Below are 18,555 nucleotides of genomic sequence, written 5' to 3' on the forward strand. Positions count from 1 at the left end.
GCACCCCAGAATGCGCCTGCCCAGCTGCCTGCGAGAAGCCCCACTAAGCTGTGCCCGTCTGTTTCAGAATCTGACCGTCTGCCCCGAGGAGGAGTCCATCATCATGTCGTCCTTCGTCAGCACCCTGTCGTCTCTCACTCTGAAACAAGGTACGCAGGTGCCCCCACGGCTCCCTGCTGTGCCCGGAGCAGCAGGTCCTTCCATGGGGTGTGCAGGCCCCAGGCCACAGCTCCAGCCCAGAACATAAGAACAGCCATACTGGGTCAGACCAAAGGTCCATGGAGCCCAGTATCCTGGCTTCCGACAGTGGCCAATGCCAGGTGCTCTAGAGGGAATGTACAGAACAGGTAATCACCAAGTGATCCATCCCCTGTCACCCATTCCCAGGTTCTGACATACGGAGGCTAGGGACACCGTCCCTGTCCATCCTGTCTAATAGCCATTGATGGACCTGTCCTCCATGAACTTATCTAGTTCTTTATTTAACCCTGTTATAGTCTTGGCCTTCACAACATCCTCTAGCAAGGAGTTCCACAGGTTGACCATGCGTTGTGTGAAGAAATACTTCCTTCTGTTTGTTTTAAATTTCTGCCTATTAATTTCATTTGGTAACCCCTAGTTCTTGTGTTATGAGATGGAGTAAATAACACTTCCTTATTTACTTTCTCCACACCGGTCATGATTTTATAGACCTCTATCGTATCCCCCCTTAGTCATCTCTTTTCCAAGCTGAAAAGTCCCAGTCTTATTAATTGCACCTCATATGGAAGCTGTTCCATACCCCTAATCATTTTTGTTGCCCTTTTCTGTACTCTTTCCAATTCCAATATATCTTTTTTGAGATGGGGTGACCACACCTGCATGCAGTGTTCAAGGTGTGGGTGTACCATGGATTTATATAGAGACAATATGATATTTTATGTCTTATTATCTATCCCTTTCTTAATGATTCTCAACATTCTGTTAGCTTTTTTGACTGCCACTGGCGCTGCACATTTTGAGTGGATCATTCAAATGAGTGGGAAAGTGGGCAGCCTGGATGCCTGGGTTCACCACCCCCTCCGAGGCCTTGTCTCTGCCCCTGCCGCTGGGGGGAAAGAACACAGAAAGTAGGGTTGCCAATTTTGGTTGGATGCATTCCTGGAGATTTCATCACATGACATAATCTTTAATTAAAGATTAATCTTTAATTCTTGGAGACTACAGGCACATCCTGGAGGGTTGGCAACCCTAGCACAGAGGGGAGAGCCCCCCTGCCCATGGGGCCACTGCCACCTCTCTAAAGCTGCTTCTCTTTCCTGCAGTGGACAAAAAGGAGAAGTTCGACTTCTCTGGGCTTCGCCTGGACTGGTTCCGGCTGCAGGTAATTCCCCCGCCAGATGTTTGCATCCCCATTAAGGGCTGGGCATCTGCCAGGGTGCACACACCCCACCCAGCCCCCTGCCAGGCACACACCAGCAATACTTCCCCTGCCCAGCCCACTGCCAGGCCTGCACCAACAACCCCTCCCCTCCCCTGCTCAGCCCCCTGACAGACTGCAACCGGCAACCCCTGACCTCCCGCACCCAGCCCAGCCCTGCTGGTTTGGCTGAGAGTCTCCCGGAATCGGGCTCCATCTCCGGGAGGCAACTGAACCAATCCGGGAGATTTTAGGCCGCTAAAGTCCGGTTGGCTGCGCAGTGGGGATAAGGCAGGCTCCTTACCTACCCTGGCTCCGTGCTGCTCCTGGAAGCGGCTGGCATGTCCCTGTGTCCCCTAGGCGGAGGCGAGGCCAGGGGGGTCTCTGCGCGCTGCCCCCGCCCTGAGCAGCAACTCTGCAGCTCCCATTGGCTGGGAACAGGGAACAATGGGAGCTGTAGGGTTGGTGTCTGCAGGCAGTGGCAGCGCGCAGAGCCACCTGGCTGCCCCTGAGCCTAGGAGCTGCTGCCGGACATGCCACCACTTCCAGGAGCCACACAAGGTAAGTGCTGCCCGGCCGGAGCCTGTACCCCGCACCCTCTCCTGCACCCTAACCCCCTACCTCAGCCCCCTCCCGCATCCAAACTCCCTCCAAGAGAACACACCCCCTCCTGCACCCCAAACCCTTCCCCAGGCTCAGCACGAAGCTCCCTCCCACACTCTGAACCCTCGGCCCCACCCTCCAGCCCAAAGCCCACACCCACTCCCGCACCCCAACCCCCTGCCTCAGCCCGGTGAAAGTGAGTGAGGGTGAGGGAGAACGAGCGATGTGGGGGGTGGCTGGAGTGAGTGGGGACGGGCCTCGGAGAAGGGGTGGGGCAGGGGACGGGGCAAAAGCATTTGGGTTTGTGCGACTAGACAGTTGGCAACCCTAGCCCCCGCCACATCCACATCAGCTCTGTTCCATTTCTGTTCACTAACTAGGGCCATGGCCTGGCTCTGGGCTCCCCTGCCCTGGGAGCAGCCCCTGCCTAGCCACAGGCCCATGGGGAAGACAGCTGGGAGCGGGAGCTGGTGGAACCACTCCTGGTGGGGCTTGACCCCGGAGCCGGCAGCACCAAGTGCACAGCGCCCTGCCCTGGCAGCTAACAGAGTCACTCTGCTTGACTGGGGGAGCCACAGGGCTGATGGTGGAGGAGGGGTGATGTGGTTGCCCCAAGCCCTGAGGCTGGGTTCTTTCTCACCCCCTTCTCTGCCTCCCCTAGGCTTACACCAGTGTGGCCAAGGCCCCCATGCAGCTGCGCGAGAGCACGGATGTGGGCCGTGTGATGAACCTCATCATGTTCCACTCCAAGATGCTGGACTCACTGGAGGAGTTGGTAGTGGAGACTTCGGACCTGTCGGCCTTGTGGTGAGTATGTGCAGCGCCCGGCGCGGGCAGGCCAGCACTGCCTGGGGCCGGTGCTGGGCCTGCCTCAACCCCATCAGTGCCTCAGTTTCCCCATCGCACCATGTGGTGCAGGAGAGGATCTGCTGCCCTCGGAGCTGTGGTGTGAGGCCTGTTTGCTGGCTTTTCTGGGCAGGGGTCGCTCTGGGAGCACTGGACAGTCAGGTGGCGGGTGGGGAGAGTTGGTGCAGCTAGCCCAACAGCGTTGCTAAGGCCTGGCTTCTGGCCCTGTGGTCGGCCCATTCAGACCCACGCCCCCCAGAACCTGGTGGCAGCTGCAGAGGGCACAGCAGCCAGTGGGATCCAGGCCTCTGAGCGGGACATGAAGGGGTTGGGGTGATGCTGCTCACATGGAATCACATGCACACACACAAAAACACAGAATCACACACACAAACATGGACTCACACGCACATGGAATCACACACATACACACAAACACGGAATCATACACACACACAGACATACAAACACAGAATCATACGCACATACCTACATGGAAAAGCACGTGCACACTCACACAAACACGGAATCACATGTACATGCATACATACACAAACATAGAATCACATGTACACGGAATCACACACACACACAAGCACAGAATCACACACACATGGAATCACACACATACACATGGAATCACATGCACACAAACACGGAATCACATGCACATGGAATCACACACATACACACAAACACGGAATCACACACACAGACATACAAACACAGAATCATGGAACACACCTACATAGAAAGGCAGATGCATGCGCACACAAACATGGAATCACATGCACATGGAATCACACACATACACACAAATACAGAATCACCCACACACACAATCACATGCAAACACCTACATGGAAGAGCACATGCACACAAACATGGAATCACATGTACATGGACTCACGCATACATACACAAACACAGAATCACATGTACATGGAATCACACACATACACACACACACACACAAACATGGAATCAAACGCACACACCTACATGGAGAGTCATGTGCACACACAGACTCTCCCTGCCCCACCTGTGCTGATGTGTCCTTCTACCCCAACAGTTTCTATGTCCGCCCCTTTGAGAAGCTGTTTGCTCTGACCATGGAGGAGCCGGCCATGCTGCGCTTCACCATCGCCTTCCCGCTTGTCTGCAGCCACTTTGTTCACTGCACCCACTCCATGTGTCCAGAGGAGGTGCGTGCCACTGTAGCTGGGGGAGGGGAGGTAATGCATGAGGAGGGGCACCGCCTGGGAAGAGCCTGGGGGGCATGCATGGTGATGCATGGGGGAGGTGGGAGGGACATGCATGGGGATTGGGGGGGGCATGGGAACACGGGTGGCAATATAAAGGGGAAGAGAACCCCATGTGGGAGGGCCAGGGGGTGTGCATGATGATCCATGTGGGGAGAACTGTGGGGGAGGAGGAGTGGGCAAGCATGCATGCAGATTCGTGGGTGAGGAGCAGGCGCAGAACACACAGGACAATGCATGGGGGAGGGGCAGGGTCGCCTCCCCGATGGGGTAAGAAGCTCAGTGGCTGGCATTTGAGATCTGTGGCTGGAAGGTGCCAGGTGGGGGGGGTGGGGGGCAGAGCCGTGAGCCGTCCCTGGCCTCTCTCCGCAGTATCCCCACCTGAAGAGCTGCAGCCTGGGTCTGTGCAACAACTTCCTAGAGGAGATCGCCAAGCAGGCTGCCAACTGCATCATGGACGCATGTGCCGAGCAGCGCAAACTCAGTGAGCAGGTGAGGGGTGTGGCATGGTGCCAGAGGGTGCCCGGGGGATCTGCCAGTGTGGAGGCCCCTCTGTGAGCAGGTGAGGGGTGTGGCCCGGTGCCGGGGGGTGTCCGGGGGATCTGCCAGACTGGGGGCACCTCTGCAACCAGGTGAAGGGTGCGGCATGGTGTCGGGAGGTCCCCTCCCCGGGGCAGCCGCCAGACTGGGGGCACGGGGGCTCCTCTGTGAGCAAGTGAGGGGCATGGCATGGTGCTGGTGGGTGCCGGAGGAGCTTCTACCCTTGGGGCGGTGCCCAGGGCAGCTGCCAACCTGGGGGCCCCTTTGCGAGCAGGTGAGGGGCTCAGCACAGTGCTGGGGGGTGCCTGGAGCAGCTGCCAGCCTGGGGCCCCTTTGTGAGCAGGTGAGGGGCATGGGCATAGTGCTGGGGGGTGCCGGGGGAGTTGTCAGACTGGGGGGCACGTCAGTGAGCAAGGGAGGGTTATGGGGCATGGCATGGCACTGGTGGGGTGCCGGGGGAGCTTCCAACCTGGGGTTCGGTGGGCAGGTGAGGGGCACAGGGTGTGGCATGGTCCTGGGTGGGGTACCTTGTTGAGGCGCCAGCTGAGCGCACAGCAGCAGTCGCGTGTACCAGGATTGCTCACCATCCACGCGCTGACTGAAGGCTGTGGCCGGCCCTCGGCAGGCTGCTCTCCAGGCTGGCAAAGCCCCGTGGGGCTGCTTGGTGCTGGGGGCTCTGGAGATGGCTGTGGGTGGAGTTGTGTAGCCTTGCCAGGGAACTAGATGGCCAGTGACTGCTACTTGCTGAGCCCTGGTGGCGTTGGGGGGTGGGCATCAGTGTGGCCAGCGGCTCCGTGGCTAGGAGAGCCAGATGCCAGGCAGGTGGGATTCACCCTGGGGCACGGCCATGCTTTCACAGTCCGGGGTGTGTCCTGTACCAGGACTGAGGTATGGGGGGAGGGGACCCTATGTGCATCTGGGGGGGCTGCCAAATCCTGGCCCACCAAGCCCCCAGCTCCTCCCTCGCTCAGTGCCCCGTCTCTATCTCCTGGGAAGCTGCTGCCCAAACATTGCGCCTCCACCATCAGCAAGGCCCGGAACAAGAAGGCCCAGAAGCAGCCCCCCAAGAAGGGGGAGCCGGAGCGGGACAAGCCGGGGGCCGAGAGCCAGAGGAAGGACCGGATCGTGGTGACCAAGTAAGCCCACAGCACGGGGAGCTCCCAAGGGGCATTAGAGTTGCTCTGCCATCCCTGGGGGCGGGGGGGGGGGTTCTCCCCATTCAGAGGACTCCTCCCCCTATGCCTCAGATGGCTGGAGTTACCGGGGCAGTGGGGGGACAGTTTCTGGGTCCCCAGAAGGGCTGATGGCTCAGATCCAGGAAGCAATACTGGTACCTGGCCCTTCATAAGCACTCCCAGCCTGCCCGCTGCCCAAGATACACTTGGTTCATTGGACTGCCCATTGCCCCTCGGAACGGAGGTGGCGGTGAACCCAGGCATCTGGGCTGCCTGTCGCCCCTTGGAGCAGAAGTGGAGTGAACCCAGGCATCTGGGCTGCCCATCGCCCCTCAGAGCGGAGGTGGCAGTGAACCCAGGCGACTGGGCTGCCCATCACCCCTTGGAGTGGAGGTGGGGTGAACCCAGGCGACTGGGCTGCCCATCACCCCTTGGAGTGGAGGTGGGGTGAACCCAGGCATCCGGGCTGCCCGTCGCCCCTTGGAATGGAGGTGGGGTGAACCCAGGCATCCGGGCTGCCCGTCGCCCCTTGGAATGGAGGTGGGGTGAACCCAGGCATCCGGGCTGCCCGTTGCCCCTCAGAGCAGAGGGGGTGGTGAACCCAGGCATCCGGGCTGCCCATCGCCCCTTGGAGAGAAAGGGGTGGTAAATGCAGGTGTCTGGACTGCCCATTGCCCCTCGGAGAAGAGGTGGGGTGAACCCAGGTATCCGGGCTGCCCACTTTCCCATTCATTTGAATGATCCCACTGCATTTGGGGTCTGGGAGCTAGTGTGTGTTGGGCTGCCAGGTGTGGGGGAGGGGCCCAGGACCCAGAGCCATTTGCGGCGACCGGTGACCATGCCGGCGTCTCTGCCCCCAGCATGGACAAGCTGCACCAGATGCTGAGCGAGCTCTCCCTGAGCGTCAACCACATCCCCAGCTTCACCGTGTTCGAGCACATGGTCACGCCGGCCGAATACCTCAGCAGCCACCTGGAGACGCGGCTCAACAGGTACGTGGGCCCCGTGGCTGACTGAGTGCGGCATGTCCCTGCCCTTGGCCCTGGGGCGGGCAGGGATGGAAGCGTGGCGTGTTGCTGCCCCTGGCCAAGAAGGCTAACGGCATTTTGGGCTGTATAAGTAGGGGCATTGCCAGCAGATCGAGGAACGTGATCGTTCCCCTTTATTCAACATTGGTGAGGCCTCATCTGGAATACTGTGTCCAGTTTTGGGCCCCACACTACCAGAAGGATGTGGAAAAATTGGAAAGAGTCCAGCGGAGGGCAACAAAAATGATTAGGGGTCTGGAGCACATGACTTATGAGGAGAGGCTGAGGGAACTGGGATTGTTTAGTCTCCAGAAGAGAAGAATGAGGTGGGATTTGATAGCAGCCTTCAACTACCTGAAGGGGGGTTCCAAAGAGGATGTAGCTCGGCTGTTCTCAGTGGTGGCAGATGACAGAACAAGGAGCAATGGTCTCAAGTTGCAGTGGGGGAGGTCCAGGTTGGATATTAGGAAACACTATTTCACTAGGAGGGTGGTGAAACACTGGAATGCGTTACCTAGGGAGGTGGTGGAGTCTCCTTCCTTGGAGGTTTTTATGGTCCGGCTTGACAAAGCCCTGGCTGGGATGATTTAGTTGGGAATTGGTCCTGCTTTGAGCAGGGGGTTGGACTAGATGACCTCTTGAGGTCCCTTCCAACCCTGATATTCTATGATTCTATGATTCTATGGCCTGTGGGCCTCGGGTGGGCAGGGCTGGGAGTGCGGCGTGTTCCTGCCCATGGCCCTCCAGTGGGTGGGGATGGGGACATGTTGCGTTCCTGCCCACAACCCTTGGGCAGATGGGGACGGCGGAGCGGCATGTCCCTGCCCACGGCCCTCGGGTGGGTCGATGGGGAGGGGGACATGGTGTGTCCCTGTCCATGGCCCTCGGGCGGGCGGGTGGGGAGGGGGACGTGGCGTGTCCCTGTCCATGGCCCTCGGGCAGGGAGACTGAGTTGGCTATTGGAGCTGTTACATCCACAAGCCCCAGCCAGCTTCTGAGCTGAGTTGTGCTGGGAGATGCCCATTCGCAGGGAACACGGGAGAGAGGCTGGGTGCTTTCACGGGGGAGGTTGTGGGCTCAGCAGATCCACCCGGGGGGGGTCTGTGCTGGGCCCCCTCTGAGCCCCCATCCACTTACAGATCTTTTGTGTGGATGGCCAACTACAACCAGACTACGCAGGAGATTGCACGGCCCTCTGAGGTGCTGGCCAGCCTGCGCTCCTACCTCGCCTTCATCCAGTCGTTGGGGCAGTTCACGTGCATGGACTCCAGCCGCATCATCCGCAACGTCCTGCTTCAGCAGACACAGCCCCTGGACTCCAGCGGGGAGCAGACTCTCACCACCATCTACACCAACTGGTGGGTGCCTGGGCTGAGGGCAGCCTGGCCTGGGCCACCAGGCAGGAGAGAGCCCTGGGTACCCCTAAGCCGTGGGGCAGGAGAGCCCGGGAGATGCCTGAAGGGATGGGGGAAGTGGGAAAAGCTGACCTATGAGGAAAGGTTGAAAGTCTTGGGCATGTCGAGTGTAGAGCAGAGAAGGCCAAGGCAGGACTTGACAACAGTCTTCAGCTACGGTCAGTGCTGTTCTGAAGAAGGCCGATGCCCAGTTGTTCTCCATGTGCATTGATGGGACATGAAGGAATCTGCTGTTTGCAGCCAGGGAGCTCTTGGTTAGATAGTGGGAAAAGCTTCCTGACTCTTGGGGTCGCTGGGCTCTGGAGCAGGCTCCGAGGGGGTTGTGGAATCCCCATCACTGGAGGTTTATAGGAACTGGTTGGACAAACCCCTGTCAGGTGTCCTGCCCCACAGGCCTCTGCTATCCCAGCTCTGGGGTCCCCCCAGCTCTGCCAGTGCCCCTCAATCCCATCCCATGCTCACACACCAGTCCAAGGGAGTTTGGGCTCTGGCAGGGCAGACTAGGAGCAGGCTGGGAGAACAGTGCTGGGCCTGGCTGTCCGGTGTAAGTGGATGCTCTTTGGCTCCATGCAGGTACCTGGAGGCGCTGCTGCGTCAGGCCAGCACTGGGGCCATTGTGCTGTCCCCCGCCATGCAGGCCTTCATCAGTGTCCCCAGGGAGGGGGAGCAGAGCTTCAGTGCAGAGGAGTTCTCAGACATCTCAGGTGAGCCGCGGCAGCTCCATGTCCTGATGATGGGGCTGCACGATGGCGGGATGCAGAGGGGGCTGCATGGCGGTGGGACAGCTGGCTCTGGCTGGTTCTGGGGACGGGAGTGAGGATGCATGGCAGCAGGACAGCTGGCTCTGGGGACGGGGGCTGGAGACACACAGCGGTGGGCTGGCTCGCTCTGGGGGCGGGGACGGGGATGCACGGTGGCGGCTGCTCTGGGGATGGGGGTGAGGACACACGGCAGCGGGACAGCTCTATGGATGGGGATGGGGATGGGGATGCGTAGTGGCAGTACGGCTGGCTCGGGCTGAGGATGGGGATGGACGGTGGCCGGATGGCTCTGTGGATGGGGCTGGGGTGTGGATGCACGGTGACGGCCGGCTCTGGGACTGAGGGTGGGGACCCACGGTGGCGGGATGGCTCTGGGAATGGGGCTGGGGATGCATGGTGGTGGGACAGCTCTGGGAATGGGGCTGAGGATGCGCGGTGGCAGGACGGCTCTGGGGATGGGGCTGAGGATGCATGGCGGCTGGCTCTGGGGCTGAGGGTGAGGATGCATGGCGGCGGGACGGCTCTGGGGATGGGGATGGGGATGCGCAGTGGTGGGACGGCTCTGGGGGTGGGGCTGGGGATGCGCGGTGGTGGGACGGCTCTGGGGATGGGGCTGGGGATGCGCTGTGGCGGGATGGCTCTGGGGATGGGGATGCGCGGTGGCGGAATGGCTCTGTGGATGGGGCGGGGGATGCGCGGTGGCAGAACGGCGATGGGGATGCGCGGTGGTGGGATGGCTCTGGGGATGGGGCTGGGGATGCGCGGTGGTGGGACGGCTCTGGGGATGGGGCTGGGGATGCGCAGTGGCGGGATGGCTCTGGGGATGGGGATGCGCGGTGGCGGAATGGCTCTGTGGATGGGGCGGGGGATGCGCGGTGGCAGAACGGTGATGGGGATGGGATGCGCGGTGGTGGGACGGCTCTGGGGATGGGGCTGGGGATGCGCAGTGGCGGGATGGCTCTGGGGATGGGGATGCGCGGTGGCAGAATGGCTCTGGGGATGGGGTGGGGGATGCGCGGTGGCAGAACGGCGATGGGGATGGGGATGCGCGGTGGTGGGATGGCTCTGGGGATGGCGCTGGGGATGCGCGGTGGTGGGACGGCTCTGGGGATGGGGCTGGGGATGCGCAGTGGCGGGATGGCTCTGGGGATGGGGATGCGCGGTGGTGGAATGGCTCTGTGGATGGGGCGGGGGATGCGCGGTGGCAGAACGGTGATGGGGATGGGGATGCGCGGTGGTGGGACGGCTCTGGGGATGGGGCTGGGGATGCGCAGTGGCGGGATGGCTCTGGGGATGGGGATGCGCGGTGGTGGAATGGCTCTGGGGATGGGGTGGGGGATGCGCGGTGGCAGAACGGCGATGGGGATGGGGATGCGCGGTGGTGGGATGGCTCTGGGAATGGGGCTGGGGATGCGCGGTGGTGGGATGGCTCTGGGGATGGGGCTGGAGATGCGCGGTGGTGGGACGGCTCTGGGGATGGGGCTGGGGATGCGCAGTGGCGGGATGGCTCTGGGGATGGGGATGCGCGGTGGCGGAATGGCTCTGTGGATGGGGCGGGGGATGCGCGGTGGCAGAACGGTGATGGGGCTGGGGATGCGCGGTGGTGGGACGGCTCTGGGGATGGGGCTGGGGATGCGCAGTGGCGGGATGGCTCTGGGGATGGGGATGCGCGGTGGCGGAATGGCTCTGGGGATGGGGTGGGGGATGCGCGGTGGCAGAACGGCGATGGGGCTGGGGATGCGCGGTGGTGGGACAGCTCTGGGGATGGGGCTGGGGATGCGCAGTGGCGGGATGGCTCTGGGGATGGGGATGCGCAGTGGCGGGATGGCGATGGGGATGCGCGGTGGCGGAATGGCTCTGTAGATGGGGCGGGGGATGCGCGGTGGCAGAACGGCGATGGGGATGGGGATGCGCGGTGGTGGGACGGCTCTGGGGATGGGGATGCGCAGTGGCGGGATGGCTCCGGGGATGGGGATGCGCGGTGGCAGGACGGCTCTGGGGATGGGGATGCGCGGTGGTGGGACGGCTCTGGGGACGGGGCACGGGATGCGCGGTGGCTGGTCGGCCCTGGGGATGGGGATGCGCGGTGGCGGAATGGCTCTGTGGATGGGGCGGGGGATGCGCGGTGGCAGAACGGCGATGGGGATGGGGATGCGCGGTGGTGGGACGGCTCTGGGGATGGGGATGCGCAGTGGCGGGATGGCTCCGGGGATGGGGATGCGCGGTGGCAGGACGGCTCTGGGGATGGGGATGCGCAGTGGTGGGACGGCTCTGGGGACGGGGCACCGGATGCGCGGTGGCTGGTCGGCCCTGGGGATGGGGATGGGGATGCGCAGTGGCGGAACGGCTGGCTCAGAGTGAGTTGGGCTGGCTGGCTCGGGACTGGGAGGCCCGGTGCTGGGACATGCCGTTCTGGGGTGTTGGAGGGCGTGGGTGACCCTAGCAGGCCAGAAGGAGTTAATGCCCCATGTATGATCCGCTCCCCTCCCCCAGAGATGCGGGCGCTGGCTGAGCTGCTGGGTCCCTACGGCATGAAGTTCCTGAGCGACAACCTCATGTGGCACGTCACCTCGCAGGTGGTGGAGCTGAAGGTAGGAGGCTGGGGCGGGAGGAGCCACTGCTGGCTGCACTCAACTCCCCAGGGTTACGGGCAGGCAGCGGGAGTCAGTGCTTAGAGCAGGTCTCCTGGGTTCTCTGGGAGCGGTGTGGGGTTAGCAGCAGGTTAGAGCAGGGGCACTGGGAGCCAGGACTCCTGGGTTCTCTGGAACCAGTGTGGAGTTAGCAGGATAGAGCAGGGTGGGAGCTGGCAGCCAGGACTCCTGGGTTTTATTGCCGGACCTGTCACTGACTTGCTGTGTCCCCAGTGAATATATCCCATCAGCTCCCAGCTAACTGCAGGGAGCACAGGGCCACTGCTTCTAGGTTCATGTGATTGTTATATGGGGCTAGTACATCAGTGTCTGGGAGTTCCCTTCAGAGCCAGAGGTGCTGACGTTGGGCAAAATACTGATACCAGGGAAGAGTCCCATTGAGGCAGCCCCTGGCTCTGGGTGAGTTGGGCTTGGCTGGTTCTGGCTCTGGCTCTGGGTGAGTTGGGCCTGGCTGGCTCTGGCTGGCTCTGGCTCTGGGTGAGTTGGGCTTGGCTGGTTCTGGCTCTGGCTCTGGGTGAGTTGGGCCTGGCTGGCTCTGGCTGGCTCTGGCTCTGGGTGAGTTGGGCTTGGCTGGTTCTGGCTCTGGCTCTGGGTGAGTTGGGCCTGGCTGGCTCTGGCTCTGGGTCCGTCGGGCTCTGGGTGAGTTGGGCCTGGCTGGCTCTGGCTCTGGGTCCGTCGGGCTCTGGGTGAGTTGGGCCTGGCTGGCTCTGGCTCTGGGTCCGTCGGACTCTGGGTGAGTTGGGCCTGGCTAGCTCTGGCTCTGGGTGAGTTGGGCCTGGCTGGCTCTGGCTCTGGGTGAGTTGGGCCTGGCTGGCTCTGGTTGGCTCTGGCTCTGGGTGAATTGGGCTCTGGCTGGCTCTGGCTCTGGGTGAGTTGGGCCTGGCTGCCTCTGGCTGGCTCTGGCTCTGGGTGAGTTGGGCCTGGCTGGCTCTGGCTCTGGGTGAGTTGGGCCTGGCTGGCTCTGGGTCCGTCGGGCTCTGGGTGAGTTGGGCCTGGCTGGCTCTGGCTCTGGGTGAGTTGGGCCTGGCTGGCTCTGGCTCTGGGTCCGTCGGGCTCTGGGTGAGTTGGGCCTGGCTGGCTCTGGCTGGCTCTGGCTCTGGGTGAATTGGGCTCTGGCTGGCTCTGGCTCTGGGTGAGTTGGGCCTGGCTGGCTCTGGCTCTGGGTGAGTTGGGCCTGGCTGGCTCTGGCTCTGAGTCCGTCGGGCTCTGGATGAGTTGGGCCTGGCTGGCGCTGGCTCTGGCTCTGGGTCTGGGTGAGTTGGGCCTGGCTGGCTCTGGCTGGCTCTGGCTCTGGGTGAATTGGGCTCTGGCTGGCTCTGGCTCTGGCTGGCTCTGGCTCTGGGTGAGTTGGGCCTGGCTGGCTCTGGCTCTGGCTGGCTCTGGCTCTGGGTGAGTTGGGCCTGGCTGGCTCTGGCTGGCTCTGGCTCTGGGTGAGTTGGGCCTGGCTAGCTCTGGTTCTGGGTCCGTCGGGCTCTGGGTGAGTTGGGCCTGGCTGGCTCTGGTTCTGGCTGGCTCTGGCTCTGGGTGAGTTGGGCCTGGCTGGCTCTGGCTGGCCCCCATTTACCATGGTGATGGTTTCTGTTGCAGAAGCTGGTGACCGAGAACATGGACGTGCTGGTGCAGATCCGCTCCAACTTCTACAAACCTGAACAGATGGTATCACTGCTGCCCAGGCTGTCGTGTAAGTGTCATTCCCCTTCCCCCCCATCGCCCCCTCACTGGCATCTGCATTAAACCCCCTGCCCAATCCACGGCTGGCCGAGGATGGAGTTCAGGGCTGAGCTGCAATGAGCGCTGAGTGGAGAGGAGACTCAGGTGGGGAATAGTGGGTGGGGTGGGGAACGGGACTCGGGGTTGGGGTGAGGGGCAGTGGCAGAGCTGGGGGCTCAGGAGGGGGGCTGTAGGTTGGGGTGAGGGGCACTGGCAGAGCTGGGGGCTCAGGAGAGGGGCTGTGGGTTGGGGTGATGGGCACTGGCAGAGCTGGGGGGCTCAGGAGAGGGGCTGAGGGTTGGGGTGAGGGGCAGTGGCAGAGCTGGGGGCTGTAGGTTGGGGTGAGGGGCAGTGGCAGAGTTGGGGGCTCAGGAGGGGGCTGTAGGTTGGGGTGAGGGGCACTGGCAGAGTTGGGGGCGCAGGAGGGGGGCTGAGGTTTGGGGTGAGGGGCACTGGCAGAGTTGGGGGCTCAGGAGGGGGCTGAGGGTTGGGGTGAGGGGCAGTGGCAGAGTTGGGGGCTCAGGAGGGGCTGAGGGTTGGGGTGATGGGCAGTGGCGGAGCTGGGGGCTCAGGAGGGGGCTGAAGGTTGGGGTGAGGGGCACTGGCAGAGCTGGGGGGCTCAGGAGGGGGGGCTGAGGGTTGGAGTGAGGGGCACTGGCAGAGCTGGGGGGCTCAGGAGGGGGGCCTGAGGGTTGGGGTGAGGGGCAGTGGCAGACATGGGGGCTCAGGAGGGGGCTGAGGGTTGGGGTGCTGGGCACTGGCAGAGCTGGGGGCTCAGGAGGGGGGCTGAGGGTGGGGATGAGGGGTGCTAGTGGAATGTAAGTAGTTCCCAGGCATAGTCCCAGGGGTATGTTGTACCCCGTGTGTTTTACAGCCCCGTCTCCTGTGTGTCCTCGCCATTCACCCCCCACCCCCTTTCTCCCCCAGCTGCTGACAATGTGCTGAAAAGAATGACCATCATCGGGGAGATCCTGAGCTTCCGCTCCATGGCACAGAGTGGGCTGCGTGAGGTGGGTGGCGGCCTGGCGGGGGGAGGGGCGGGGAGGGGTGCTGAGCAAGGCCTAGGCCGGCCTGTCTGTGGGGTGGCCATGCAAGGCCAGGGCGGAGGAGTTGGCTGCCCCCACTGTGCACCAGCCCAGGAGGCAGCATCGGAGCTGTGTGGGGCAGGGCTGGGTGGCTGGCGTTTCACACTCTTTGTGGAGCATTATGGGACTGCGATGGAGGGGAGTCACTGACCCCCCCCCCATTTATGCTGGGGACGTGGCTGGGCGGGAGTGGTGAGTGTCCCGCGTCCCTCCCTAGGACAGGTCTCTGGGGCCAGACACTCCTGCAGCTGATCCAGCTCTGCCCAGGTGGCCTCTGGAAAGCAGGGACAGTAACTGGCCTCAGCCCCGATCTGGGGACTGTAGGGAGGGTTCGTTGGCTAACACCTGTGCGGTGCTTGGAGAGCCTCAAGCATTGCATTGTTCACTTCCTGCACTTGGCTGCTGGGCAGTTGTTAAACAGCTGCCATGTCCCACCCCAGCGGTGGCTGCATCTCAGTGGTGGGTGAAGTGCTCCTGGCACAGTTTGTGCAATACCATTGGAGCCTGTGGGGTGGAAGGGCAGAAGGAAGGGAGCTTGGCACCTCTATGGGCATCTTCATAGGTACTGTTATGCAGAGAGGGAGGGCGGAGCAATGGGGCAGGTGCCAAGGTCTGCTACATGAGAGGGGGCGACCTGTGTCCATTGCCATCTCAAGGGCTGGCTCTCGCCTCGCTGCAGGTCTTCTCCAACCGCTGCCCGTTCCTGATGGGCCCCATCGAGTGCCTGAAGGACTTTGTCACCCCAGACACGGACATAAAGGTGGGGACGACCCTCGTGCTTCTCTCTGCTGTGGGTGGGCTCTGCAGCTAGGCAGGCAGATCAGAGAACAGGCTGGGCTGCTGTCCACATCAGGGCCCCAGGGCGACTGGCCAGGGCGGCCCTCCTCCTGCCAGGGGCCTTTACCCCAGCTGGGGATCCAGAGTGCGGCAGCACGTGCCAGGCCCCACAGCCCCCTAATCCTGGGCTGGGGGCAGATGCTCCTTCCCCCAGGAGACAAAAGTCCCAGCTCCCCTCCAACCCACAGCACAGCTTGCTTTGACCCTCCTATCTAGTTCCCATATGGCTGTCTGGCTCAGGTTCTCAGGAGCAGCCACCGGGGATCTGCAGACCCAGCCGAGGATGGGTGAGGGGTATTGCTGCATGAACCAGAGATCTCTCCTCAGCACCTGGGTTAATATTTATTCATGAACATGATGGAAACTCTGGGCCTGAGTTCAGCCCCTGCACATGCTGCAGAGATGGCGATGCTGGATGCCTGCCCGCCACTGAGGGGGGTCTGGGTCTATCCGAGCCGTCGCCTTGCAGGGGCTGGGCCCAGTGTGCTGCAGTGTCCACATCGTCCCAGCCAGCAGCAGCCTCCCCGGATCACTGCAGTCTCCAGGCGGGGAGTGCCGGGGGCTAGTGGCTGCCTGTGCCTGGGCCAGTGATCTCAGCTGCTCTGGGCTGCTGCAGAGGGGAGGAGCGCTCAGAGCTCGCCGCGAATCCTCTGCCCTGCCCTAAGGGAACCCAGGCCTCGAATGGTGCAGAGACCCAGGGTAAGAAATGGAGACACCCCCCAACTCCCACTCCGGTGCCAGGGCTGGGTGGGCCTCGCTGGGAGGCTGTGCTGGGGGCATAAGCCCCGGGGGGCTCCGCTACCAGAGGGTGAATGGACAGAGCAGCACTCTGGGAATGTGTCATCTCGGCCCCATGGGCCTCGGTGGCAAAACTCCCCTGACATCAGTGGGTTGCGGTTCAGCCCACAGTCCCCAGGGCTGCCCTGGCAGACAATCTTGTGTCCAGGGCCCTGGCAGGATCGTTGGCCTCCAGCCCTGGGTGGGAGTGGAGTCTCCTCTGGAGAGCGGGTGCCCAAGCAGCCTGATGTGCAGGTCACCTGGGGGCCTCTCTCGGGTTAGGCAGAGCTGCACCGAGCACTGCCGAGGCGTGTGGCGTGTTGTGCTCAGCCCTGCGCTGTGCCCCCAGCCCGGCCAGCACCGTTACTCTGAACAGGGATGCTGCGCTGCCAGGGTGGCAGGGTGTGGGGATGCTCTGTCATGTGGAGAGGCCTGAACACACGCTGAGTCCTTGGGGTTGGAGCACATTGTGGGACTCGATGAACTTAACCCTGTGAGCCAGAGTTTGCCCTGGGCTCAGCGCGGGTGGCTCCTAGGTGGGCAGAACTGGGATGTGCAGATACAGTTGGGCACTGACTGGTCCATACCGCTCTTGCTGCCCTGCTGGTCCCTGGGGGCGTGGCATGATGTGTGAGCACGGTGGGCTCCTGCTGGCTTTGGGGGACAGGCATGTTCTGGCGTGGCAGGTCCCTCCCAAGGTGGCGGCTCACAGGGTTGTGTTTAGTGGCTGTCAGTTCAAATTGTGCTTTCCTGGCTGGGCCCCATTTTCAGCCCAGAGGAGCTGGTGTTGCGGGGTCCTCGTGGAAACCAAGGGGACATGCCTGTTAGATGGGACCCATCCTTAGTACCAATATTTGAAAGGTCGGCCTGAGGGTAATGACAGAGCAGATCAGGTGTTTGTTAATAATGCAGGGTGTGAATGCAGAGCTGGGCAGCGTGTGTGTTAATGATACAAATTGTGAATGGAGAGCAGAGCAGCATGTGTGTTGATGCAGGGTGTGAATGCAGAGCAGAGCAAGTGTGTGTTAATGACACAGAGTGTGAATGCAGAGCAGAGCAGGATGGGTGTCTTGATGCAGGGTGTGAATGCAAAGCTGGGCTGTGCATGTGTTAATGACACAAGGTGTGAATGCAGAGCTGGGCAGGGAGTTTGTTAATGCAGGGTGCGAATGCAGAGCAGGGTGTGTGTTAAATCACCCAGGGTGTGAATGCAGAGAAGAGCAGCATGTGTGTTGATGCAGGGTGCAAATGCAGAGCAGAGCAGGGTGTGTGTGTTGATGCAGGGTGCAAATGCAGAGCTGGGCAGTGCATGTGTTAATGGCGCAGGGTGTGAATGCTGGGCAGGGTGTATGTTAATGATGCAGGGTGTGAATGCAGAGATGCAGTGAGGTATTTACTGTACAGCAGTCCATAGACAGTCAAGTAGTAGAGTGTGGTGGCCAGGCATTGGGCTGGCTGGGTATGAACGTGCCCACGCTGCCAGAGAGGCACATGCCAGCACTTGCCCATATTTCAGAACCATGAACAGAGGGTTGGGAACCCCACTCCAGCTCCATTTAGCAAGCTGGGTTTCGCAGCTCCGAGAGGAGGGCATTGAATTTGGCCATGTGGCCTGCTGGCCCGCGCCACACCCTGTGTGGGGGTGACTGTCACCCTGGTTGGATTCGGGCAAATCACACAGGGGCTCCAGCCACCGGATCTTGTGATGGCAGCACACATCTGCCATCTGCAGGCTGAGCTAGTCTGTCATGCTGAGGCCTGTGATGTGGAGGTGCTCAGCAGGGCTGGGAATGAGTCACTCTGGGTCTGGATGCCGCTTGCACCTGGCAGATGGACCATGGGGCTGGGCTAATGCAGCTGGAGCCGGTGATGATCAGTGAGAGATGGAGGGGAGCCAAGAACCATAGAGCATAGGAATGAGCTGCCTGGGGCTGCTGGCTGGGTCCTGTCCTCCATGCCCCCATTGACCCCCAGTGTCCTTGTGCAGGCAGGACTGGGCTGGCCCAGTGCTTCGAGAGCTGGGCTTGTGGCACTGTTCCGGGGGATGAGCATGCAGGAGCAGTGGGGAAGGTGCAGCTGGGATTGGCAGCTCTGTCCCCAGCATGCCCGGGGCTGCTGTATCCATCCCTCCTCCCCTCAGACAGAACCAGGCCCTCCGCTGTTCCCCAGGGGGATAGGCTGCACCCTCAGAGCATGGAGAACCTGCGAGGAAGGAACTGGCTACTGCAGTAGAACTAGCACGGTGTCAGCAGCCACTTGGATAGAAAGAGCAAGGAGACCCAGCCCAGACTGAGGGACCTGGAGAGGGAGATGCCATGAATCTGCCAGCACACTGCATGCAAACGCTGGGGTCCAAGCAGTGGTGGGGAGTGGACAGGGGCATTGCTGGGAGCAAGACCCAGGTGTGCGGGGCTGGGAGACACAGCCCCATGTCCTGATCCACGTGCGAGGGGATGGACACCACCG

The 18,555-nt window shown here is 61.9% G+C and overlaps 1 protein-coding gene across 2 annotated transcripts in view; it reads left to right on the forward strand.

Annotated features, from left to right (window-relative positions):
* NCKAP1L (NCK associated protein 1 like) overlaps positions 1 to 18,555 on the forward strand; it is a 110,651-nt gene that overhangs the window by 38,201 nt on the left and 53,895 nt on the right. For both annotated transcript variants that reach the window (XM_054012839.1, XM_054012840.1), the window contains exons 14-26: positions 68 to 149; positions 1,305 to 1,363; positions 2,664 to 2,809; positions 3,921 to 4,053; positions 4,483 to 4,602; positions 5,647 to 5,786; positions 6,686 to 6,817; positions 7,993 to 8,211; positions 8,842 to 8,972; positions 11,523 to 11,620; positions 13,268 to 13,361; positions 14,318 to 14,400; positions 15,155 to 15,235. In XM_054012839.1, the coding sequence (XP_053868814.1) occupies positions 68 to 149; positions 1,305 to 1,363; positions 2,664 to 2,809; positions 3,921 to 4,053; positions 4,483 to 4,602; positions 5,647 to 5,786; positions 6,686 to 6,817; positions 7,993 to 8,211; positions 8,842 to 8,972; positions 11,523 to 11,620; positions 13,268 to 13,361; positions 14,318 to 14,400; positions 15,155 to 15,235 (1,518 nt within the window). The remainder of the gene's footprint in view (positions 1 to 67; positions 150 to 1,304; positions 1,364 to 2,663; positions 2,810 to 3,920; positions 4,054 to 4,482; positions 4,603 to 5,646; positions 5,787 to 6,685; positions 6,818 to 7,992; positions 8,212 to 8,841; positions 8,973 to 11,522; positions 11,621 to 13,267; positions 13,362 to 14,317; positions 14,401 to 15,154; positions 15,236 to 18,555) is intronic.

This window comes from Malaclemys terrapin, chromosome 23 (assembly GCF_027887155.1).
Source record: "Malaclemys terrapin pileata isolate rMalTer1 chromosome 23, rMalTer1.hap1, whole genome shotgun sequence".
Taxonomy (NCBI): Eukaryota; Metazoa; Chordata; order Testudines; family Emydidae; genus Malaclemys; species Malaclemys terrapin.